Source organism: Pristis pectinata, chromosome 33, assembly GCF_009764475.1.
Source record: "Pristis pectinata isolate sPriPec2 chromosome 33, sPriPec2.1.pri, whole genome shotgun sequence".
NCBI lineage: Eukaryota > Metazoa > Chordata > Chondrichthyes > Rhinopristiformes > Pristidae > Pristis > Pristis pectinata.
In genome coordinates, this window is record NC_067437.1 from 9,591,542 (window position 1) to 9,616,015 (window position 24,474).

Here is a 24,474-nt window from a genome sequence, read left to right on the forward strand (position 1 = left end):
GACCATCTGTTCAGATGTCCGTGGTCAAACCCAGGCTAGACTCATTTAGGAGGCAGAGACGGCAGATACTGGAACACAAATGGAATAAAAAACACAATGCTGGAAGAACTCAGCGGGTCCAGCAGCATCAGGACCGATGCAGGACCTCAACCTATAGTGTCGACAGACTTTTTGCCTCCACAGATGCTGCTCGACCAGCTGAGTCTTTCCAGCATCCTGTTCTTTCATCCCACATTTAGGAGATTGAGGAGGAATTTTAAAAAATGTATGGGGAGACAACATTAACAATTTTGGGGACAGGCTTTTGGGTACTTTAGTTATTAATATGATGTGGCCATTGTTGGCAATCATTGTGCATGTCTCATTGTCCATGAACTGGAAGATCCACCCCCCCACCCACACTTTGGTAAATCAGACCACAAGGCTGTGCTCCTCCCTGCGTACAAACAGAAAGTGAAACGCAAGGATCCGGTACAGAAAGTCGTACAGTGTGCTCTGAGGAAATAGATGAGCTTCTGCGTGACTGCTCTGAGTCGGTAGACTGGTCCCTGTTCAAAGACTCAGCAGCCAGCCTAGACGAGTATGTCACCACCGTCACGGACTTTATCAACAAGTGTGTTGAGGACTGTGTACCAAAAAGGTCAATCCGTGTGTTCCCAAACTGGAAACTATGGATGAACTGGGAGATCCGTTCCCAACTTAAGTCCAGGACTGCAGCATTCAAATCAGGTAACCCTGACCTATATAAGAAATTGAGATACAACCGCTATAAAGCTATCAGGGATGTTTAGAGACGATATCAGTCCAAAATAGAGTAGTCCAAGACCAGCCACCAGTTGTGGCAGGGCTTACATGCTATAACTGGCTACAAAATGAAGTTGGGCAGCATCACCGACAGCAGCGCATCCCTTCCTGATGAGCTTTATGCATTCTATGCTTGCTTTGAACAGAAGGGGACTGGAATGTCACTACCCACCCATCGGCCTCTAGTGCACCTGAACCCACAGTCACCTTTGAGGACATCAGATCAGTCTTCCGGGGAGTTAACCCAGAAATCATCTGGCCCAGATGGTGTCCCTGGCCGTCTCCTCAGATCCTGCACAGATCAGCTGGCAGGAGTATTTGCAAACATTTTTAACCTCTCCCTACTTCAATCTGAGGTTCCCACCTGCTTCAAAAAGACCACTATCATCCCAGTATCTAAGAACAATAAGGTAACGTGCCTTAATGACTAACGGCTGGTGGCTCTGACGTCCGCCATCATGAAGTGCTTCGAGAGGGTGGTCATGACACATATCAACTCCAGCCTCCCAGACAACCTCAACCCACTGCAATTTGCCTACTGTCAAAACAGGTTGACGGCGGACACCATCTCCCTGGCCCTATACTCTGGAGCATCTGGACAGTAGAGACACCCATGTTAGACTGTTGTTTATTGATTACAGCTCTACCTTCAATACTATAATTCCAAGCAAATTCATCTCCAAACTCCTCGATGGGACTCAACACCTCCCTTTGCAACTGGATCCTCGACTTTCTAACCAACAGACCACAATCAGAAAGGATGGGCAGCAACACCTTCGGCATGATTACTCTCAACACTGGTGCCCCACAAGGCTGCTTCCTCAGCCCCCTACTCTACTCCCTATACACTGTGTGGTCAGATTCTGCTCTAACTCCATCTACAAGTTTGCAGGTGACACCACTGTAGTGGACCAAGTTTCAAATAACAATGAGTCGGAGTGTAGGAAGGAGATAGAGAGAGCCTAGTGATATGGTGTCACAACAACAACCATTACCTCAACGTGAGCAAAACAAAAGAGCTGGTCATTGACTTCAGGAAGGGGGGGGGGGGGGCGGTGCACATGCTCCTGTTTACATCAACAGTGCTGGGTCGAGAGGGTTGAGAGCTTCAAGTTCCTACATGTGAACATCACCAACAGCCTGTCCTGGTCCAACCACGTAGATGTCATGGCCAAGAAAGCACACCAGTGCCTCTACTTTCTCAGGGAACCTAAAGAAATTTGGCATGTCCCTGTCGACCCTCACCAATTTTTATCAATGCACCATGGAAAGTATCCTATCCGGAAGCATCATGGCTTGGTACGGCAACTGCCCTGCCCCGAGCCTGCAAGAAACTGCAAAGAGTTGTGGACACAGCTCAGCATATCATGGAAACCAGCCTCCCCTCCAGGGACTCTGTCTACACTTCCCACTGCCTTGGTAAAGCAGTCAACATAATCAAAGACCCCACCCACCTCGGACATGCTCTCTTCTCCCCCCCTCCCACTGGGCAGAAGATACAAAAGCCTGAAAGCACCTACCACCAGGCTCAAGGATAGCTTCTATCCCATTGTTATAAAACTATTGAACAGTCCCGTCATACGATAAGATGGATCTTGACCTCACACTATCTACCTTGCTATGGCCTTCATCTTATTGTCTGTCTGCACTGCACTTTTTCCGTAACTGTAACGCTTTATTCTGCATTCTGTTATAGTTTTCCCTTGTACTAACTCAATGCACTGTTCTAATGGAATGATCTGTATGGATGGCATGCAGAACAAAGTTTTTCACTGCACCTCAGTACATGACAATAATAAACCAATTCCAACTGAGGAGTCATTACACCATTCAAAATTGATTATCAATCGACTTCTGGATATTAAGGGAAGTAAGTGAAATGGGGAATAGCGCAAGAAAATGGCTGAGGTGGAAGATCAGCCATGATCATGATGTATGATGGAGCAATCTTTGCTGGCCCTTCCCACTCTTATTTCTTACGATCTGAATCATTTAAGAGTCAACTACACTGATGGGAATGGAGTTACACATCAGGTACGGATAGTAGATTTCCCTCCCTGAAGGATATTACACCATAACCAAGACAAGATTTCTCTTTATTAAACAAAAATCCATATTTAATTAACAGAATCTTAAATTCCCCAGCTGTCATAATAGAACTAACAGTCCAGAACTCTAGCTGCTCGTCCAGTAACTACTAGGTTACCACATGCAACAGATCTAACAAGCAGAATTATATTGTGGACAAAGGTCTGGCAGCAAAGCCTGTTTCGACACCAGTTTAGTGGAATTTAAGCACCAGCTTCTCACTGATTGAAAAGTCAGGTTCCCAGTGGGGAGTTCATTGCACAGCAGCCTAATTGGGGCATTTCCTGCTTAAATGGGATTTGGATAAACAGGAAGGAAAACTAATTATAGGACTATGAGGAAAAGAAAAAAAAAACTGAGGCTAATAGGAACATCTCTCATTGGCTGGTGTAAATAGCCTCCTCCTGTACTGGACCATTCAACGATTCCATGGAACAAGCAACAGAATATAAGTAGTTTTATTTTCTGGAGGCTAGAGGAAGAGGAGTGAATTCATGGTGGGTGAACAAACTGGACTCTCCCTTACAAATGATGCAGCATAAGCACACAAGCACTTATACAAAGATCCCAATACGTCGAAAATCGGGTTGCTTACGGATGTCAGATCTCTCGCACTAAAAAAAAGGTGCTTACTGTTTTGAATCTAGAGTTCATCCAATACAGGTTTGTCCATCATACCAGGTGATCAAAAGTTCCAATCTTACATTAGAAGCGGCAGCCCATTTTAAAAGTGAGCATTAAACTGCATGGAAGTCATGCCATACCCAAAGATAACACTGAGCAGCAGTAAAACATGAAGCAGATGACATTACACAAGCTAGTCTTAGTCCAGCTGGGAATTATCCAACTACGAGGCAAATAGTAGAAAAGGTCCCACCTCGACTCCAAGAGACTTAAAGAAACGAGCTCTGCTTCCACTCAAAGAGTTCAACCTGACAAGGTAACGCTGCAGTTAATCAGCATTTTCAACAGATGTTGGCCTTTGCTCATTCAGCTGCCTTCCACAAATAAACAGATGGTGGTACCCATATCTCTGACTTGTTGGGCACATATTCACTGAAGTTACATATGGCTTTCCATGTATTTTATCGCTGTTGATTAAATAAGCTTGGATGACGTGTTGTATTCAAGAATAAGCAAGCTGCTGCGAATCGTTCCTCAGAGAGATGTCAAAAATATTAAGTGTTGCCATGAACCCCTACAATGGATACACACAGACCTGTGTGGTTCACAGCCAACAGGGGTGGTTCTATTTTGGATCTAGTCCAAGCCAGGGGAGAGGTGATGTCGTGACCAGCCTCATTGCACAGTATTGGGAAGAGAGATCAACCCTAGTTCCCTCTTCCCAGTCACGATACAATTGTAAGTATGACCAAGGATCAGAATTGGTTTGGAATGGCCATTGAAACTCACACCTAAAGCATGGCATTGAGTAGAAGCTGCCTTTGACTGTTAAATATTTTCCCAGCCTTTTGGGGAGAGCAGGTAGAGTTACTGTCTTATCTTAAGAAGCTCTTCTAGTACTAGATTCAGTTCCAGTCTCAAATATATTATACAACCAGGAAGGTTTGCTCACCATTCAGGCCTTATGAGAATAATTATACCCAATTGTTATTTAGGATTGTGTGATGCACAGACAAAAGCTTACTTATGCTTCTTGCTAAGACTACTTACGTGCTAACATTCCTCCTCCAGTCTGGAGGTCCCACGACAATGGTTTGCTCAGTGTTCTTGGTTTGTCTCCGTTGACTTTTGAAGTGTCAGTGTGCTCGTGGTAATCCTTCGGTTGCTGTGGAGGGGGCGGTGGAGGGGGCTGGTGCTGTGGGGGCTCCTTTGGCACAAAGGCCGGCTCCAGGGGCTGGGAGGTGCTTTCGGAGATCTGCGAGAGGGGCGAGAGTCCCTGCTCCACCGCATCCTTGACGGGGCTCGGGAGGTTCACCTTGTCATCAGATTTCTCTGAGGAAGACCACAGCAGCTCTTCCTTGATCCTGAAGGGGCTGGAGTCTTTGCTGCTGCTGCCGCTGTCAGAGGCGGCCTTCTTCAGGGTGGTTTTGGGCTTGGCTTCCTTCTTCTTCTTCCCGGAGCTCTTGGCCTTCCCGCCAGCCACCTTAGCCTTCTTCGCCGCCGACCGTGGTTTCACTGCGGCCTTCCCCTTTGCCACCCGCAAGGGGGCGCTTTTGTTGTCCGAGCTCTCGGCTCGGTGCCTGCTGGGCTTCGAGTCGTGGATCTTCTCCTCAGTCTTCATGAACGGAGACCTGCTCTCCCTGTCCCGGCTGAACTTCACGCCGATCAAACCTCCCCCCTTCCCTCGGTCCTCCTTCATCGAGGCAGCACAGCTCACTCCGTCTCGGATGAGGACGGCTACTTTTGACTGGAGTTTAACTTTCCGTGGCACCTGTTGCTTGCTTTCCTTGGACGGTGCCTTAACTTTCTTGGTAGACTGGCCACCAATTAAATGTTCTTTTGCCTTCTTCTCCGCCTTCAAGCTGTCTGCCGCAACTGCCCCCTTTGGCCCGTCGGTCAGCTTTTTCCTTCGCTTCTCCTTGGCAGGCTTCTCTTCCGGGTGAGCTCTCTTCCGGTCCTTGACTTTGGCCAGTTTAGCACCAGGTTCTCCCACTCGGTGGCTTTTCTCGTGAACGTTTCTCCTCTCGTTCTTGCCGTCTGGCCCTTTCCCAGGGACCCTGCCCTCCTGCAAGTGGTCAGCAGGCTCTGCATCGGAGAAGCTGTTCTCAAAGCCCAACTCATCCGAGTCATACATGCCTTCTCGGTTTGGGGAAAGGGCTGCCACCTCCATTGAGTCTTCTGGGTCTTCCATAGTCTCCCCTGGATTCACAGTAATGGTTCTGGTGATAGAGCGAGCTTTAATCAGAATGTCATCATCATTCAGTTCCTGAATCGAAGGAGGAACCACTATTCTACTGTCCCGCCTTCCCTTTACAGTCTTCTCGTGTTTCTTTTCACTCACAGGGTTTCTCTCTCTACTCCTGTCTTTCTCTTTCTCGTTCTTTTCTTTTGACCTTCTAGGGGAAGGGCTGGGCTGTCTCTTCTCCCTCTGGGACCTCTCTTTGGATCTTGACCTTGAATGCCTCCGGCGCTTTGTGGCTTCCAACTCCCGATGCTTTTCCTTCTTACGCCTTTCTTTCCTGGACTTGCTGCTCGACCGAGAACGGTGGAACGATGCGCTCTCCCTCGACTGGGGCTGGCGGCCCTTCCACCTCTCAGCCGAAGCTCTCATGGACCCCAAAGCAGATACGCTGGTGCTGATGGAAGGTGACCAAGATCTAGACCTTCGGTGCTCTCTAGAATGGGTGCGGGACCGGGATACCTTATGGCGCGATCGAGAACTCGACCTCCTTCGCTCCCAGGACCTGGATCTCGACCGGGACTTTTTGTGATGGATTCGCAATCTGGTTCGGGACGTGGACCTTTTGCGCTCACGTGACTGGGATCTGGATCGTTTCCGGTCCTTCGATCGGGTCTTCTTGTGTTCCCTCTTGCGTTTTTTCCGGCTGCGGGAGCTGGACTCCGAGTGGGACCCGGACTGGCCTTTGGATTCTGCCGGTGACCTAGAGTGTTTGGGCAGCTTCTCTCTCTGCTGATTTGACACCTTTCTCCTGCGGTCCAACTTCTTCCGTCCACCCTCCGTCGAGTTTTCACCCAGGTCGATCTGCAACGCCCCCTCGTCAGAGTCGGCGTGGAGAGAAATAAAATCATCTCCTTCAACCCCTCTCAGGCGCTCAAAAATTCGCCCCCGAGTGCGGAAGGTCCTGGCGGGGCTGAAGTTCTCTTCGTCCTGCTGCACAATCTCGCCTTCTTCTATTTCAGAATCTTCGTATTTATGTGCATCTTCCGGCCACTTGGAAACGTTCACCGTGAAGACAAGGTTGTCTTTTCTCTCGACGGTACGGTGGGACTTGTGGTGATACCTGGCAGTAGAAGAGGACTTGCTTTTGTGCTCCGCCTTTGAGTGCACCTTGCTGCCAGATTTATCCTTCCGCACTGCTTCAGCTCTCGACCGCTGCTTCGATGCCGACTTTGATCCCACCCGACCACTTGAGCTCATCTTTTCCGCAGACCGGCTCTGGGATTCCCGAGCTCCCACCGTCTCGGACACTGTCCTTTCAGAGTCCTTCGGATACCTGGGAGCATTCTGCAAATCCGAAGCTGCTTCATGTTTGGATGTCTCTGTGGGACCAGCGCTTGCCTTTGCTTTGAGGCTTGGTTCCTTCCCTTGTTCACTTTTCCAGAGGTCACCCTCTTCCAAGGAGTGGGCCTGTTTCTCAGTGACATTCAATGCCTCAGATTCCACTTGCATCTTTGGATCAGGATTATGCACTAAGCTAAAAACCATCCCAGTTGGAGATGACACTGCCTCTTCCCCTTCAAGCATTGCATTGGCTGTTTCGTCTATCATCAGTTCATTCTGGGAACGAGCATCATTTTCTGAGTCAACTGAGTCGGTGTCTGGTTGAGAGATTGAGTCAAGCTGAGCCTCACTCTGGAGTTTCGAATCAGGTTCAATTGTGGAGCTTAACCCTTGCGTAAAACTGTTCTGGGACTCGGGTTCTACGTCTCTGTATTCAGGAGAACTGTACAGGTCAGGCTCTAGATTTGACTTGACCACGTGTCCACCGTCGGCTTGTAACTCCACATCTGACGACACGCACGTCGTCGATTCTGGAGACGGTTCTATCTCGTACTCGGGGCTCATGCAATCCTCCTCCTCCTCCTCCTCAGTTAGTCCGGCATCGCTAACAATTTTCAGCTCACCTTCTGAATCGTCTCCCATTGGGCTCAAATTGTTTGAACTTGCAATGGAACCTGTCGGGTCAAAAGGGTCATACTTCTCCTCGTCTTCTTCCTCAGGTTCCTCCTCCTCATCGTCCAAGCCTGTCCTTTCTTTCGGAGAAAAGTCACCACCTATAAACTCTCCATTAATATTTTCTTCATCAGTTGGATTGAATGGGTCATAGGCTTCAGGCCTCAATCGACTGTCAGAACAACTAATCCGATTAGTGACGTTCTGGTGGCAAGGGACTGAGCTGGACTCTGTCTTTTCAGGACACGTTTGAGACATGCTTGAGGAGCTGGGTTGGTTCCCTGAGTTGGAGCATCCACCTCCATTCAATGGCCGTTGCTGACCATTTGAAATACCACTGCCGTTGCCAAGGACCAGGCCCCAACTGACTCCTTCAGAGGGATGCAAGTCCTGGGCAGTACCTACAAGCCTTTTTAAGGGGGAATTGGCCATCGGCTTTTGATCTGTGCTTGGGTTCACAAGCACACCAAGCCTGTTGCTTCTCTGTGATAGACAATTGAGATCTACTCCCAATGGATCCAGCCTTCTTTTCATTGTCAAGTCTACGTCAGGGGAGAAAACTGGTGCTTTGAAGTCTGTAGTCACTTGCTGGCTACTCTTCTCTGTCCTTGTATAGGGGCTGCTCGTTCTCGAGTCCCCCAAAGTCTCTGTCTGCTCCAGACTGCCCATGTTTCTCAACAACCCTTGCCTCAAACAGTCCAAGGATGCTGGTGACAAAACATACGAATCCAACAAACCCAATCCATCATTTGTCTTTTTGATGCCGTGGGATTCCATGGAACGGTCTCCACTGTTTCTTTTGTTAGACAGTCCACCATTGCATAAGCAATCCCTGTAAGGTAAAGCTTCCCTTACGGTGCTGTGAGATGGTACCCTCTGCGATGGAGATGGAAAGCCAGTGGACACTGCATGGAGAAACAAAGAAAATTTAACACCAATCCTAATTATGTGGTAGGTTTACCTTTCCTCAATCTTATTCTATCCCTTCTATCCACCCCCTTAACAGATTGATCCATGTCTGTTTATAAAGGTTATTATCCAAAGTCTTAGCTCTTCCCATATGACCCCAGACAGTGATAAAAACGGGAGGAGTGGGTCACATGGACCCTCATACCAACTGTGGCGTTCAACAGGATTACTGCTAATCTGATCTTTGATTTCAATTTCACTTTTCTGATCGATTCCCTTAAAACTTGATTTCCCCGTAGTCTTAAATTCTATAGGTCTCACCAAAGGTTTACAACGCCAGCAAGAATTTCAACCTTAAGTAGCTGACACCTTACCCTAAAACAATATCCCCTAGCTCTGGACTCTCCTATAAGTGACAAGTTAGTTAATCTTGAAGAGCAATAGAGCAAATGAGTCTCACCTGATGCAGGAACCAGACAGTGCACTTTATTGTCAAATCCCTAGCTACACTGCTAAACTGAAAGCAGCTAATTGTACATAGACCAGGAATTGAACTGAGATTTTTCTTAAGATTACTTGGTTTACTTCTACAATATGATTGTACAATGGGAAACATAATTTAATAAATAAAAATCCCTTTCCATAGTCTCCCACATGTGTTTAGCCAGAGTAAGTACCCAAGTAAACTCCCTGAAAAATATGTGGAACAGATATTGGAATGTTCTTTTTATATAAGCAATGACAATCATACATCTGTCAGGCATTTGAAGTCTGCTCAGGACGACCTTAATCATATAAAAAAATGAACAGATTACACTCTCTCAGAGAAAGAGGTGAGGGATGGTGCAAAGAAGATGGAGTACGGTGCTTGCTGTAGAGTATTATAGTGCAGCAAGTATCTGACTGTACACTGAACATTGAAACCTTGACTGCAGTAATGTACTGAGCGAGCGAGAGGAAATGTGAGAGTAAGATAGAGAGTCTCACACACAGACAAAAGAAGGAACATTCTCCCACCTGACTTGTTATATCGCCAGGTCTGATCTTTCTTAACAGTAAACCTGGGATGACGGACAAAGCAGATGCCAAGACTGGAAACACCATCTTCTTGCAAATCTGTTGTCTCTTCTGTGTTTTCTGACTCCAACCTGCCACTAGACAAGACATCAACACAGACATCGAAGAAACACAACGTATTGAGTTTTTCCTAGAGCTGACCTCAACCACACGAAAGCAAGTTACGTTAACCTTACCAATCATGTTCACCCGCAGACAAGCAGTTCTTGACCTTGCATCACTTTTCCTGCTGGGAAATGATGGAAAACAATTTCCTCATGATGGACAGGACTGGGGTATCACCCAGCACTGAGCTGGGCCAGACATCAAGGCTACAGGAGTAGAAGGTGACCACTCAGTCTCACAAACCCTGCTCTGCCAAGCAATTACATCTGATCGACACCATAATGCATCTATCTGTTTTGGCTCTATTGTCATTATTATGCTCTTCCAAAGAAAATCCCTCAATCTTATTCTGACATTTTCAGTTGGAACCTAGACCCAACAGTCTTTCCTATCCACAGAGTTCCACATTTACACTCCTCCTCGTGTAAAGAACTGCTAGCAGACGTTATTCCTGAATGACTGGGCTTTGATTTCAAGATCTGCATCTTTGTTTTGGACTTCCCCCAGGGGAAATGGTTTCTGCCTCCTCTATCCTGTCAACTCATCTAGTTGTTCTTCTCACAGGCTAAAGATCTGTAATAAAATGGCCAGTCTCTGTGCTAAAGGGAAGCTGAGTATTCAAACCACTCCATATGTCATGCCTCTCCCAATTTCCATATCTACTCCAGCCCAGAACCCTTTGAGTGATTTAAACTCTTCCAAATGTGGCTTTTTATGCACACCTATTTAAGTTGCTCTACCACTTTCAGCCATAACTTCTGCTGCCGAGAACCTGAGTCTGGAAATCCCCCCCCATAAACCTTCGTACCTCTATTTCCTCCTTTAAGGCTCTCTTTAAAACCAACCTGCCCCAATTACTCCTCGTTTGATTTCCTATCAAATTTTTGTTTGACAACAATGCTGCAAGAAGCCATCGAGCATTTTACAAAGTTGGAGATGATTTATTTTTTTCTTGTGGGAGTCATGCCTATTTGGAACTAGAATGAGGCTGAACAATCTCCTTCACATAAAAGCAAAAGACCAATGATCAACTTTGAGTGGGTGGTTGAGGGAGATACTCTCACAATATTTAAGTATCTGAATGAGCACTTGAATAACCAAAGCACTGAAAGCATCAGACTAAGAGCTGGTAAATGAGATCAATATAGGTGGGTATTAATGGTCAGTATGGACACAGTAGGCTATATGACTCTAACCCAAGGCCCCAAGCATGAAGGTCAGTGCACAATCTAAGTGGTGTCCCATTCTTATTCTTCATTCTACCTCCCCCAGCCAGCGTCTTCCAGTGCGCCAGCTGTCTTAGAGCTGGATCAGACAGTAGGTTCAAATCACAGTCCAGGGACATGACTCCAAAATTCAGTGCCGGGAATCCTGCACAATAAGAAGTTCCTAATTAAACTGTTCTCTCATCTAAACTGTTATTTATCTCTTAATCAACATCACCAAGAAAAAAAAGTCCCAAAACTGCTGGTTGTGGGAGCCTACTGTGCAGTAACTGGCTGTGGCTATTCCTACATCACAGCAGTGCATCCACTGCTGAAGCACTCACTGGTTGAGGCGAGCTTGGCACAATGTGAGGTTCTGAAATGGGTTACACAAATGCATGTTTTTAACTTAATCATCTGAAGAAGACTGAAATACATTGTAGAGGATGGGTAGAAGACAGAGACATCTAATTCAACAAGATTCAGAAAGAAAATATTCTTACAAATAAGAGGGGCCCAGATCTGCCACAGATTCCGGCTCTGGATTCAGCCGTGTCCGCAGGGTGGCTCCGTACGTGGATCCGATATGTTGTAGCGCGCTGGTGAGATGGGACAGTAGAACGGACACCACTTCTTTCTCCTTTGGAGGAGGAAATACAGAGAAGAAAGGTGATCAGTGGAAGAGGTCAGTGTTGCTTCATTCAAAAGCCAAGGGGAATGATTTCTAGGGGGAAATAATGGGATTCAGGTCCTCCTCAAGTTATGAAACCCGACGTATGTACAGCCCATACACATAAGCGAGCGTTTGGGAGACTGGCAAGATAGATTTTGCCAGCTGTTGCGGAGCTGCAGGCATCTTCTGCCACGTGGGAACTCAGTTTGTAGCCGCATTTCTGACTCGTGAACTATCTGGGTTACGAACAGTTCACAGGAGCAGCACCCTGCTGTAACCTGGGGAGGACCTGTATCAGCAATTTGCTATACAGAGTGGCTTCAAAGGAGCAGGCGGCTTAGGTGCCCAGCACACAGGTCTGGGTCTGCTGTGGATTCACTGGTGGAATCTGAGTGCTGTGATTAGTGAACAACTCCACGACTGTCGTATTTTCCAACTGGCAGAACGGTAGCTGGAAAACTGGATAGACAGTCCTCCTGTTCTTAGATCTTTCACAGAAAAGGATTCAATCAACCCTAATTGATCTTCAAAGGGTCCGTTGAAGAATCTTACCGGGTTCCCATTTCCAGGAATACCATGGAGACTGGGCACAGCAGCCTCTGGTGAGTTTCTGGTGGCGACATTGGATTCCACTGGCATGCACACCTTCCGTCTTCTAATCTGTTTCTTCTTCCTGGAATCTAGTGGAACAAGGGCCACAAAAAGGAATCATAGTTTCTCAAAGCACACACCACAAGGCACCCAGTGCACTCAGCTTATACCAGCTCCATGAGAGAGCTGCCAGTTTCTCTTTTTTTTCCCCATAGTACTGTAAACTTTCCCTTTCGACTATCTATCCAATTGTCTTTTGAAGGTTGATATTTTTCTGTGCTTCCACCGCCTTTTCTGACTCATTATAGTAATTAAAAGTCATTTTCTGTTTTTTGGGATTTTACACCTGCATTTGCTGGTTATTGTCCAGTCTGACAGAACAAATTTATTCTTATTTACTTCATCAAAATTATTCATAATTTTGAACACCTACTAATTCTGTCCTGACCTTCACTTTTCCAGGGAGTACAGCTTCTCAAATCTCTTTCCACAGTGAAATATAAAAATAAGGGATTTTGTTTAGCCACCTTTTCCTATATTCACCCCTTAATAGTCCCCACTGGAGTTAGATTCAGCAAGTCCTCCAATTTCATTCATTTCCTCCTGAGTCTAAATCTAGTAGCCACAGGTTGCTGATTGCTGATGAGGGAATTAGGAGAAAAATCTCTAGCCAGAGAGCGGTACGAATATGGGTCCTGCAATCACAGCTAGTAGCTGAGACAAGGACATTGATGTGCTTAAGGAGATGCTAGATAAAATATTGGGGTAAGAAAGGAATGAATAATGGGACATGTTGATGGGGGAGATGATCAGGGTCAGGTTTCTGTACGCAAATACCATGCAATTATTTGCATATGTCCCTATATAGTGAGCTTGGAGGGCATCGAATGTCAGTTTTCTGTCACCAAATGCAGGATGTTTACAAGTGAATATTATCATTCTCCAATGAAACCCAAACAGTTGCACAACAGTGATACTGCAGATCTGTGCAGTGGCTTCAAGTCCATGATGTCCACGTATGCATGGAAGGTTTGTGGATGTGATACAGCTACCTCTACAATGCTACACAAAGGCTGGAAGTCTACAGCAGAAACATATTCCATGAATGAAAGAAAATGGCAAATTTGCACAAGGAGGCTTTAAAAATGAGACCATTAACCACTGTCAAAGGTAGCCCTTTTGTATTGCATTGGCTGTGAACTTCCCCATCTTTCCACCAATCGTCTCCCTCTCTCTTGAAGACACTGACTTTCTACAGTTCCTATGCATGCACCCAATTTAACTGGGCTTGCTCAGGGTTGGGTCACAGAGATCCACTGTGGTGTGAAATGAGAGTAACATAATATCCAGATCCCATCTTAGAAGTAGATTTTCCAACACTTGTACTCATTTGCACTATTTCTAAAACGACATTGACACATACCTCTCTGGCACATCTTCCCACAGTCATTTGGTTCGCGAGTGGCCATGTTCATACCTCTTAAGCGCTGGAGAGAGTTCTGCAATGTAAACAAGTTTTGATTAGCAGAGGCTGGAGTGATGGTGTCAGGTTGTTTACATTCATCCATAAAGCAAAGATGCCACCGTCATTCTGCACGGTAGGATTCTTCCCTTCAACCCACTTCGCTTCACAGTGCCTGATATTACTGTGAATGGACTTCAGTGTCAGTCATAGCTTGAGTGGGAGCACTTTTAACCCAAAACCAGGTTCAAGTCCTACCCCAGAGGCTTGAAAACTCTAGCCTGATGGTCCTTGTCAACTATTAAGAGCACAGTGTACTCCAGGAGGTGCCGTCTTTCAACTGAGGCCTGAACTGCCCCTTCAATTGGTCACATTAAAAACCTATGGCACTATTTTCACCCTGGAGATCTGGTCAATATTCATTCCCCAGTTAACACCCAGAGCAGTTTACCTGATCATTACTTTAGTGCTGTTTGTGCACATTGACTATGCATTTGTCATGTCAAAACATTGAATATACGTAAAAGAGAACTTCATTGTAAAGGGCTTTTGGAGGACTCAGAGTTATAAAAGGTTAAGAAAGTTCCACAAACAGCAATGTTTTAATTACAAGATGACCTACTTTAACAACATTACCTGAAGGACAGCATTGAGGTGGGACGATCAGAATATCAAAGCGCGGGTAGAAACCTGAGACATTAACTGAAGGATAGTAGTGAGCAGAGATAATCAGAATATCAAAGCAGAATATTGTGGGTAAAAATCAGAAGTAAAATTAGGAATATTGGAAACAACCTTTCAATAACCTGAAATGTAAACTCCCCTGGCTGCTTGTCAAAACAGTGCCATTGGGGTTGAGCCCATTTTAATCTCCTGGACTGAGAATGGCTAATTAAGTACAAAGCAAAAATCGAAAACTAGACTGGCAGTTTACTGCTACTCAGTAAACTGACCAACTAAAACTAAGGGAGAAGTCAAGCCATCTGTCCATTGCCTGCTGCATGTCAGGACAAAGCCAAATGTTACCTTAACTTGCTGTCCGCATGGTGAATCACTGCAGTTGGCTTGAGTGGGTGTGTTGCACTCAGGTCGATTACTGTGCATGCTCCGCCCCAGCGGCTGTGGGATCAGGCGTACCTGCTCAGCGCCTGCAAAACATGGAAACAATGCTTGGTTTTAGAATAATTCACACCAAAGTCAGAATTTGATGATGGTCATGTTGAAATAACTCAAGTCCCCTATTTTTCCTATTCATTTTTAAACATTTCATTACAAAAACTGCTGGCCAGCAAAAGATGGGTGAGCAAAACCAATCCAGGAGAATCTTTTTTTAATAAAGAAGGTGTGTTAGGCAAGTTATAGAATATAGAGATGAAGTATAAACTTAACCCTTTTTTTGTAAAATGTACCAGGGAGTATTAGATAGTGCATGAAGTGAGGTTCAGGACAATACATGCGCAAAAATATTGCAGGAGCTGGCAATCTGAAGTAAAAACAAGAAATACTGGAAATGATCATTGATGAAAGGTCACCAACCTGAAATGTTAACTCCACAGATGCTGTCTGACTGAGCATTTTCAGTGTTTTCTTTTTGTTATAGAAACAGGTCATTCAATAAAGCTCGTCCACTACTCTGTGCTCTCTACGTCTTCTCCCTTCAGCATATCCTTCTACTGCTTTCTCCCTGTTGTGCTTATTTAGCTCCCATTAAAAGTACTTGTTTTATTTACCTACCCTACGTGGTGGGAGTTGCATATTCTCACCACCCAGGAGGTAACATTTTTTTCTGAAATCAGTACCTACCCCACATAATTAGCATCAGTCGTGACTCAGCTGGCAGCACTGTTGCCTCCAAGTCACAAGATTGTGGGCTTGAATCTCACTCCAAAGATCAGAGCACAAGAATTCAGGCCAACACTCCAATGCAGGACTGAAGGTGTGCTGCACAATTGCAGTAGCTGTCTTTTGGATGAGATTTTAAACTGAGCTCCCACCTGCGCCCTCAGGTGAACAGAAAATACCTCACTGCATTATTTCAAAGAACAGTACGGTAGCATAGCGGTTAGCGCAACACTGTTACAGCGCCAGCAATCACAGTTCAATTCCCACCGCTGTCTGTAAGGAGTTTGTATGTGCTCCCCGAGACTGCGTGAGTTTCCTCCGGGTGCTCTGGTTTCCTCCCACATTCCAAAGACGTAGGGATTAGTTGGTTAACATGGGTGTAATTGGGCGGCTCGGGCTTGTTGGGCCGGAAGGGCCTGTTACAGTGCTGTATAAATAAAGTTTAAAAAAATCAATGAAGTAATCCATAGAGCTCAGGTCTTCAATCATCATCATGATGCTGCTTGTGGGATTTTTTTTTAAGAACAGTACAGCACAGGAACAGGTCCTACTGCCCACGATGTCTGTGCAAGCATGATGCCAAATTAAACTAATCCCTTCTGTCTACACATGATCCATATCCCTCCATTCCCAGTATATTCATGTGCCTATCTAAAAACCACAATTATTGTATCTGCTTCCACTGCCACCCTTGACAGCGCATTCTTGCAATGTGAAAACTGGCTTCAACTTTTCCTATATTACAACAGTGACTACCCTTCCAAAGTACTTCACTGCCTGCAAAGGAAGGTTCTGAAATGGAAGTAAAAGACATCATAGAAATGCAAGTCTTCCCTCATTAGTCCTCCTGTGAAATGCTTTGGAACATTACAGGTGCTTCCTAAATGCAAGTTTATTGCAACAGTGAGACTGATATTGCTTCCTTTTCTGTTCAAAAATTGGGAGTGAAGACTCTAGCTCTATGGGAGAGAACAGAACTAATACTGGGGGAAAAAAAGCAGTCAAGACAAGATCAATTGGGAAGAACTTGTTAATTCCAAGCATAGGCTGCAAACATTTGCACAGATCTCAGAAAACAATCAGAGGAAGAGAAGGCAGGTGTTCCAGCTGGGTTCTCAACTAAACAATTAAACTACATGGTCTGAGATGACAACTACTCCATAGAAATGGAGACACAAGAGGCTGCAGAGACTGGAATCTGGAGCAACAGACAACCTGCTGTTGGAACTCAGTGGCATTTGTTGGGGGGAAAGGAATTGTCGTCATTTCCCTCCACAGATGCTGCTTAACCTGCTAAGTTCCTCCAGAAATTTGGTTGCTACTCCATAGAAAATTTCCTCACTGCACTGCCTGATACGGAGACAACTGGAGTTTTTTTTTAAGAACAGGAGCAGGAATATCAGCTGATTTCCCTACCAACTCCTGTCCACCCACCCACACTTGCTGTGGATGACAAAACTCGTTGAGGCATTCAAACCTAGCTTGACTTGGAGATTAGCTTCATTATTGCTGGATCTACATCCTGATCATCCTTAACTTACACCACTATGGGAGTCTCTTCACGACAAAAACTGCACCAGTTATAGAAGATGGCTCAGCACCACTACTGGAAGTGGGCAATAAAAGCTGGCCTTGACAGTGACATCCCCATCCCAGAAATAAATAAGGGATAAAATCAGCAAATTCAGCACCAACAGAATCGAACCATCTGGTCTGAATGGCACGTGGCCATTAAGCCAGAAGCGTCTCACATGCAGCTCCTGACAATCCAGACCTGTAGAGTCCAGGTACTTGTTTAGTTGATGCTTAGGTTCTGTTGACATGCTTTGCTTGAATTTTACAGAGCCACAAGTTTGAAAAAGGGGGAAGTTCTTTATACACCATGGAATTTATGGCAAGGAAACAGACCATTCAGACTACTAGGTCCACGTTCTACATGAGCCTCCTTCCACTTTACTTCACGTAGGATGGAATCAAATTCTGTACTAAAGACACAAGAGTTGGCCGCTGAGCCCTTGAAACCTGCATCACCATTCAATTAGGTCACAGCTAATCTGTAACTTTATACCATCTACCTGCCTTCATTCTGTAGGCGAAGAAACATAGTTTTATGCAAAATAAAGTGACTATTTGGAACTCCTACCGCCAATCCAAAATAGCTGTGCTGGCTGGGGATTGATTGAACATTTCAGAATGACATATATGTGACAGGGAAGTATTTTAATGGTTACGGGAACAGAGATGGGCAGATGGAGTTAAAGGTATGATCCAAATTAATCATCTGGCTGAGGGGCTGAAAGCTCCTCTCATCTCTCAACACTGACAGCTAGTTTATCTATTACAGAGTTCCCACTTGAATAAGATACAAGTGGAGAGCTGCATTGGTGGATCTATCCAGGGTGTTGAAGGAAATGCTGAGATAAAGGAAATGATTGTTCCATGGTACCTCTTTCTCTCTGTGATTCAGTGCACTGATCCAATCCTGGTTCATCCCCTGGAGTCTCGTTCTGCTGTGGATCCTGGTTTTCATCTTCTTCCATAATTCTGGATCAGCAGTGGCAGCGCTGGCAAAACTGAAGAGACAGTAAGTAGGCAGTTGAAAGGATGCCATGGAATGAGGAATATGGTGTTGCACTGGGACATGTCCCTTCTGGGCAACAAATTCTAACTGTCAAGTAAATACAGGCTTGAATCAATTACAGAGCTGAACATGTGCATCACTTGGATTGGACAGTTTGGAAAATCCTTGCCAGTTTTTGAGTATTGTTCAAAATCACTCAGCTTTTTAAGATTAAGAAAAATTATCAGATCTCTTCAGCACTGTTCACTATGAGTCAGAGAATATAAATGTGACGGCATAATAGTAAAAGGACTTCAAATCCTTTTACATTATCGAAGTACTAATAAATTGTAGACATTTCAAAAAAGTTAAACCAATACACTCGAGGGTGCGCCAGACTGCTTCTTGGGTGGTACTCACAACTTATTGTCTTACATTACAAACCATTATCACAAATACTTCACTCAATCATTAAACAGGTGAAGCTGCTCTCTCCACACAAAACTTAATTTTAGATGAACCATGTTTAAAACTCTACTGCTGGTTATTTTGCATAATTCAGACAATCAAAGGTTATTGATCTTTACTTAAGTCATGCAGCAACATTGTTGTTGACAGTTATGTTTATTGGACTTACTCTATGTCACAACTGTAATATGTCAGCTTTGAGGCCCCCAGTACATGTTCAGCTCTGTAATGCAGCAGTGGTCTTTTGCTGCCACTGATGATTTCTGGTAAGGAGTACAGAATGAGCATTGGCACCCTAACCTTAGGAACATCCCTGTGTTTTCTCTACTTGGGCCACGTGGAAAGTTGAAATCCACATTCCTATTAATTTGCATTTACCTCAATTTGTTAATATGAATGAGTCCTGGTGCAATGATTTAGGAATTATCTACCACATTGTTAACAGCAAGAAGGTGGCTTTCTTTCAGATGTCCACATCCATTGAAACCCACATGAAATACAAGATCAAATATGACAGTGCCAATACTAATGGAGACTGCACTACCGCAGATCTTTCATGTCTGATTGACATAAAATATCCCATGAGCAGGGGAGTTTTCTAGTGTCCTGGTTGATATTTATAACTCAAGAAACCATCTAACACAGTACAACTGGTCATAATCTCATTGTTATCTGTGGTAAAATACTCTGCTCAAAAATGCTGTGTATCCCTATAGTCTACAGTGTCCTGATTTCATACTGTATTTTATTAGTTGTAATGACTTGAAATGCAAACACTTTGCATTGGCCGAGTTCTGGGAAGCAGGTAACATGGGTTCAGGGAGCTCAGTTAGTGACCTAAAGCATGAAAAATAAATAAATTATCAAGGATCTAACCACAAATCTGGTGTCCAATGGACAACATCAGCGTCATCATCATTCCTGCTTCACAGGTTGGATGGGATAGATAAATTAACCATCTGGAAAAATTGTTCAGCTCTTCTTTTTTTGTGCATTCAGCTCTTAAGTTACTGAAGTTATTACCTTCACTTATTAATGTTAATCATACAGTATTAAGAAATTCCTGATGCCAGTCCTAAATTTTCCTTTCAGCAGTTTGAACATGTAACCTTACCCATCCCATCACCACAGAGTGAGTAATTACCACAAGCTATATGATAATCTTTCCTCAAGACATTTCTATAGCTTCGGTTAACTTACTTTGGCTCCTGGAACTGCAATATCTCAATTTTAAATGTCTCATTCTTACTTTCAAATCCCTCTATGGTTTACAATGCTCCAAGATCTCTGTGCTCCTTTAATTCTGACAACACTGATTGCAATCATTGGTATCTGTACATCCAGCTGCTTGGACCCAAGCTCCAGAATGGCTTCTATAAATCACTGCCTCTCTCCACCCTTAAGCACCCACCCCTTGACCAACCTCTCAATCACCCACACTAATACTTCATGCAGGTTGGGATTAAATTTTATTTGATAACATTCCTGTGAAACAACTTGAGTCATTTTTTTTCACAATGTTAAAGGTGCTTTATAAATGCAAGCTGTTGTACACTTAAGCTGTACCCTCTCCTTTGAGTTAAGCCTCTAACTTTTCCACTTGTTTATTTTTTTTCCGGTCAATTAATGTATATTTGTAGGATTGCAAAGGTCTAATCATACTAGTGGGTTAATCCTCACATCAAAGCATCCAGATCTACAAACCTCCCATTACCACCACTGACCTCATTGTTTTCTTTGTGTCTCAATGTTTAAGGTATGATCTCACTAGGGTTATCAAGGCTTGTCCACCTATACCATTAACTGCAGAACTGTTACATTGTGGTTACATTATTGTACTCCCAATCTAGTGGCCTGGACTGATGCCTGGAGACACAAGTTCAAGTCCCACCCTGGCAACTGAAGAATTTAAATAAACTTAATTAGCTAAATTCTGGACTAAAAAGATGTTATCAGCTATGGAGATCATAAAACCAGTGGAGCATCAGTAAATCCCATGTAGTTCCGAGCACGAGTCTCTGAAGTGTAATGAAAGTTAAGAGTAAGGATTAGGACAGCAAACTTCCAGCAGTACAGTCCCTCAGCTATAGGAAATAGAGCTATTATTTAACTCAATACAACGTAGCAGGGAAATTTTAAACTCTGGTAGGGCTGCTTTGCACAGGAACATACCTGTACTCTCAAACATCACCTGACACAATGAGTATATCATTGAACAGAGGCTTCAGAAGCTCTTCATAAGTTCAGGTCACTAACAGAGGACCGAAAAAACTAATATGTACCCAGGAGCAAAATAGACTCATTAAGAGATAGAACTAGACCAGAGGAAAGACTATTACAGTCAGCCACACAGTAATGCTGCATTGTCATGGAGTTGGTCAGTCACATCATGACAATATTACACTTTCACAGGACAAGTCATATCAGCAGTGTGTCTTGGCAAGGTGACATTACTGCTGGGTCAATTAGACTCAAAGCAATTGACTATACCATTCAGCAACCTGTCAGAAGCTACCTGCATGAGTCCTCTAAAGGAATAGAAGTGAACAGCAAATGGTTACAATCCCATGATCCAAAATAAAGAATGCTCCATGATCAAAACAAGTCTGTCAGCAGAGAGTCAGATCCTTTTGCAAAAAGGAGTAATTACAACCAAGGTCCACCGATGGCCAGACAGGTGACACAGAAACACTTGAATCAAGAAGGCCAGACATTTGATCTGTGAACAGTTAGCTTATTTCAGCTCTGGCAGGAATTCAGGTATTGCAGCTGGCCTCAACATCAATAGAATAGGAAGCAAATAGAACAGCTCGAAAAATGTGTCTGGGGAATCCAGTGTAGGTAGCAGCAGGCTACACTGTGATGTTCCTTGTGGTCAAATAGCTGTATCAGGTCACAGGTGGAAGATGTTCATTTGGCTGAGGCATCAGAATCCACTGCCGGCTGTGCAGTCACCTCTTCCAGAGAGGGCAGGAGAAAATGGAAAAAACGAAAGCTAGATAAATAATTGAAAAAAACTCACGACAAATGACAGAAAATTGCAGTGAAACAACAGCAGTGAAGCAGGACATTATGCCCATCTACTCCACATCAGTTTTGATTTCAACTCACCTATCAACATGTCCTTTCTTTTCGGTCTCACATGTTTATCCAACTTCCCTTTAAGTGTGTGATTGACTGCAATTACTCCCAAAAGGACTAAGTTCCACATCCCTGACACGGTTGGGTGCAGAACTTTCTTCTGAATTCTTTGTTGGATTTATCAGTGACTGTCTTATATTTATGGCTTCTTGGTCTCACTATCTGGAAACATCTGTCTGACCCAGAGACATTCACAATTTAATTTCACTGCTTAAAAATAACTCTCAGTGTAGAGTTTTAAACACACACTGCTGCATTATTAATCTAATCTGAATACAGTAGCCCATCAGCTTCCTTCAACTTGGCAATATTTGAGTAAAAAAAAATCCCTTGAGTGTATTGCATCTGCACCTTAAAATCAACACAGTGCCTGTGAAGCCCATGCCACAGGAGCTGGTGGGTGGGAAGGGTGATGGAGAAGCACTGGCAATTCCAGTCTTTACCCAGAAGGGTAGATCAGGCTACATCAGAGCAAAAGCTGCTATTTCATCTTCCCTCAGCCCCTTCTGATCACAAAAGCTCACCCTACAGCTGTGAGCGCAGTTTAAAATAAATGTCACCACCAGCCACCAGAGCAATGAGACGCACTTCCTAGTTCTGGCTCACTTGTTAACGGTACCACTAGGTGTGTTTACTGACACAGATCAGGAAGGTCTCAGGGTTTGGTCTGTGCTCTCTCTTTGAGCAGCCTAATCTGGGGGGGGGGAAGAGGGGGAAACAGTGGGACACAAAAGGAGAAGCAACCAGAGCTCCAACCATGTACCTACCGTCTAACATGATTAGCTAAAAAAAAGGCTGCATGCCCACTATCACATCAATGCTCTTGGTCTGGGTTTCAATCTGCAAAACTGTCACTGCAGTAAAATGTCAGAAGATAGTCTGTTGGAGAGGGGGGAGATTGAAGGGATAGAACCAGCTCCTCACAATTAGCTTCATTTCAAGTACTTTATCACCTACTGTGTCACCTTGCAAGAGAAGTTTGCACATCAAGAGAAGTTATTCGTCACATCTTGGCCTATTTCCCCACATTCTTAGGATCATTCACTGCAAATATAACGTGGCATCACAGCAGATCGAGCTCAGGGAGAAAAGTGTAGTAACATCAACAAGGCATCACAAGATAAAAGTACAGAAAAAGCTTGAGGTGTACAAGGTGGTAGTGGGGGAGAAAGAGAAAGGACAAGGATTTTGTGCCAGTGCAAATTATAAAGGGGTGCCAAGCAAAGAATTCTGAACGGTCTGAAATATAAATCTTCCTCCAAATGGTCTGCATTCCCCCTCAGTAGGGTTCACCCCTCCACAGGAAAGGGTAAGGAAAGGAGGGAAATATTAAGCATCAGTCTCAGCACTTGGTTCTAAAGGCCACCCAGTGAATTCCATCTTGGAAAATATACCCCTAGCTGGGTGAGATCAGGACTGGACCATGCATGTGATGGTGGTAGGGGTATGTCCCACTAACACTCACTGAGTTTACACAGGTGAAAATAACTACTTGGCTAAGATCAAGGACACAACCCACTATAAGCCAACATGCAGCAACCTGAATTTGAAAGGACACCCGGGCTTTTACTTTTATTTATTCATTCACAGGATATGGGCATTGCTGGCAAGCCAGGCAGTCAATGTCCATCCCTAATGGCTCCTGAACAGCAGAGGCATTGAAGAGTCAACCACGTCAGCTAAGCTAGATAAAGATTGCAAATTTTCTTCCCTGAAGGATACTAGTGAACCTGCTACAACAATCCAGTAATTTCATGGTCTCCATTACTTTTATTCCAGATTTTTTTAAATTACTTTCTGTTTGCTACAATCTGGCTTGTTAGGGATGTGAAACATTACTTAGTTTCTCAATGGAGTTTGATAAGGAATTCCTTCTCATCTTCTGTTTATTTAGACCTAAGGGCCACCGTGCAGAACATCAAGGATTGGGAGGTGTGGTAGGAGAAATGAGAAGACAGTGAAGGAGAAGAAGCCTGTTCATTTTAGCTGAAGAGGAATACTGAAGGAAGAAGGCCTTGAGGAAGAAAGAATTAAAGTCAAGGATGGTGCACTAGGTCTCCATTTCAAAGTGTAAAGATAAGAAGAAAGCTTTCTTATTTTATACACAAGGTTCTCTATCAACATCCCCCCCCCGGGCTATGAGAACTGGACTATCATCCTCTTGGTTGACAGTGTGTTAGAAAGATGTCGATCTTCTTCCCTGATGTCTTGAACTGAAGGGTGCAGCTCCATACCTGTGCTGTGACCATTTAATTAATAAGTGCGCTGAGATGCAGCCTCAGTTTGCAATACCACAGCTCTCCAATCCAGCCCACACTGCTGAGGCAACTCAGCCCTTTTTGCATTTATATTTCAGGCTTGCTGGTTAGCAGGTGCTTGAATTTAGTGAAGCTTGATTTTTGAAAGGCGCTGTAGCTCAACTGGTGGACAAATCCTAAATCACAACATGAAGATCAATTAGCATCAGCCCAGGATATAACATCAGCATGACAAAAAGGAAAATGCAATTTAAACTTTATATAAAAAAAGGCTGGCAGTTAAATATGGTCTACCTCAACATCAGGATCTCCAGAAGTGTCATATAGATGATGCTTAGCTTCTCCTAGCTGAGGCTTCAGTCAAACGCCTCAGACTTAAGCTTATGATGACCAGCAATCAACATTTGAGGGAAAAGATCCACCTTAGGAACCTCTCAGTTTGTGTAGCTTACGTCAAAGATCAAACCGATTT

At 44.3% G+C, this 24,474-nt stretch overlaps 1 protein-coding gene across 4 annotated transcripts in view; it reads right to left on the bottom strand.

The window, feature by feature from the left end:
- Window positions 1-24,474, bottom strand: part of scaf1 (SR-related CTD-associated factor 1) — a 35,387-nt gene that overhangs the window by 8,365 nt on the left and 2,548 nt on the right. For 2 of the 4 annotated variants that reach the window (XM_052043173.1, XM_052043174.1), the window contains exons 2-9: window positions 23,979-24,178; window positions 18,022-18,148; window positions 14,760-14,881; window positions 13,695-13,770; window positions 12,233-12,360; window positions 11,511-11,647; window positions 9,638-9,774; window positions 4,567-8,616 (exon numbers count right to left, since the gene is read on the bottom strand). In XM_052043173.1, the coding sequence (XP_051899133.1) occupies window positions 4,567-8,616; window positions 9,638-9,774; window positions 11,511-11,647; window positions 12,233-12,360; window positions 13,695-13,770; window positions 14,760-14,881; window positions 18,022-18,115 (4,744 nt within the window). In that variant the 5' untranslated portion in view covers window positions 18,116-18,148; window positions 23,979-24,178. The remainder of the gene's footprint in view (window positions 1-4,566; window positions 8,617-9,637; window positions 9,775-11,510; window positions 11,648-12,232; window positions 12,361-13,694; window positions 13,771-14,759; window positions 14,882-18,021; window positions 18,149-23,978; window positions 24,179-24,474) is intronic. The other 2 variants (XM_052043172.1, XM_052043175.1) reach the window with 1 other exon arrangement.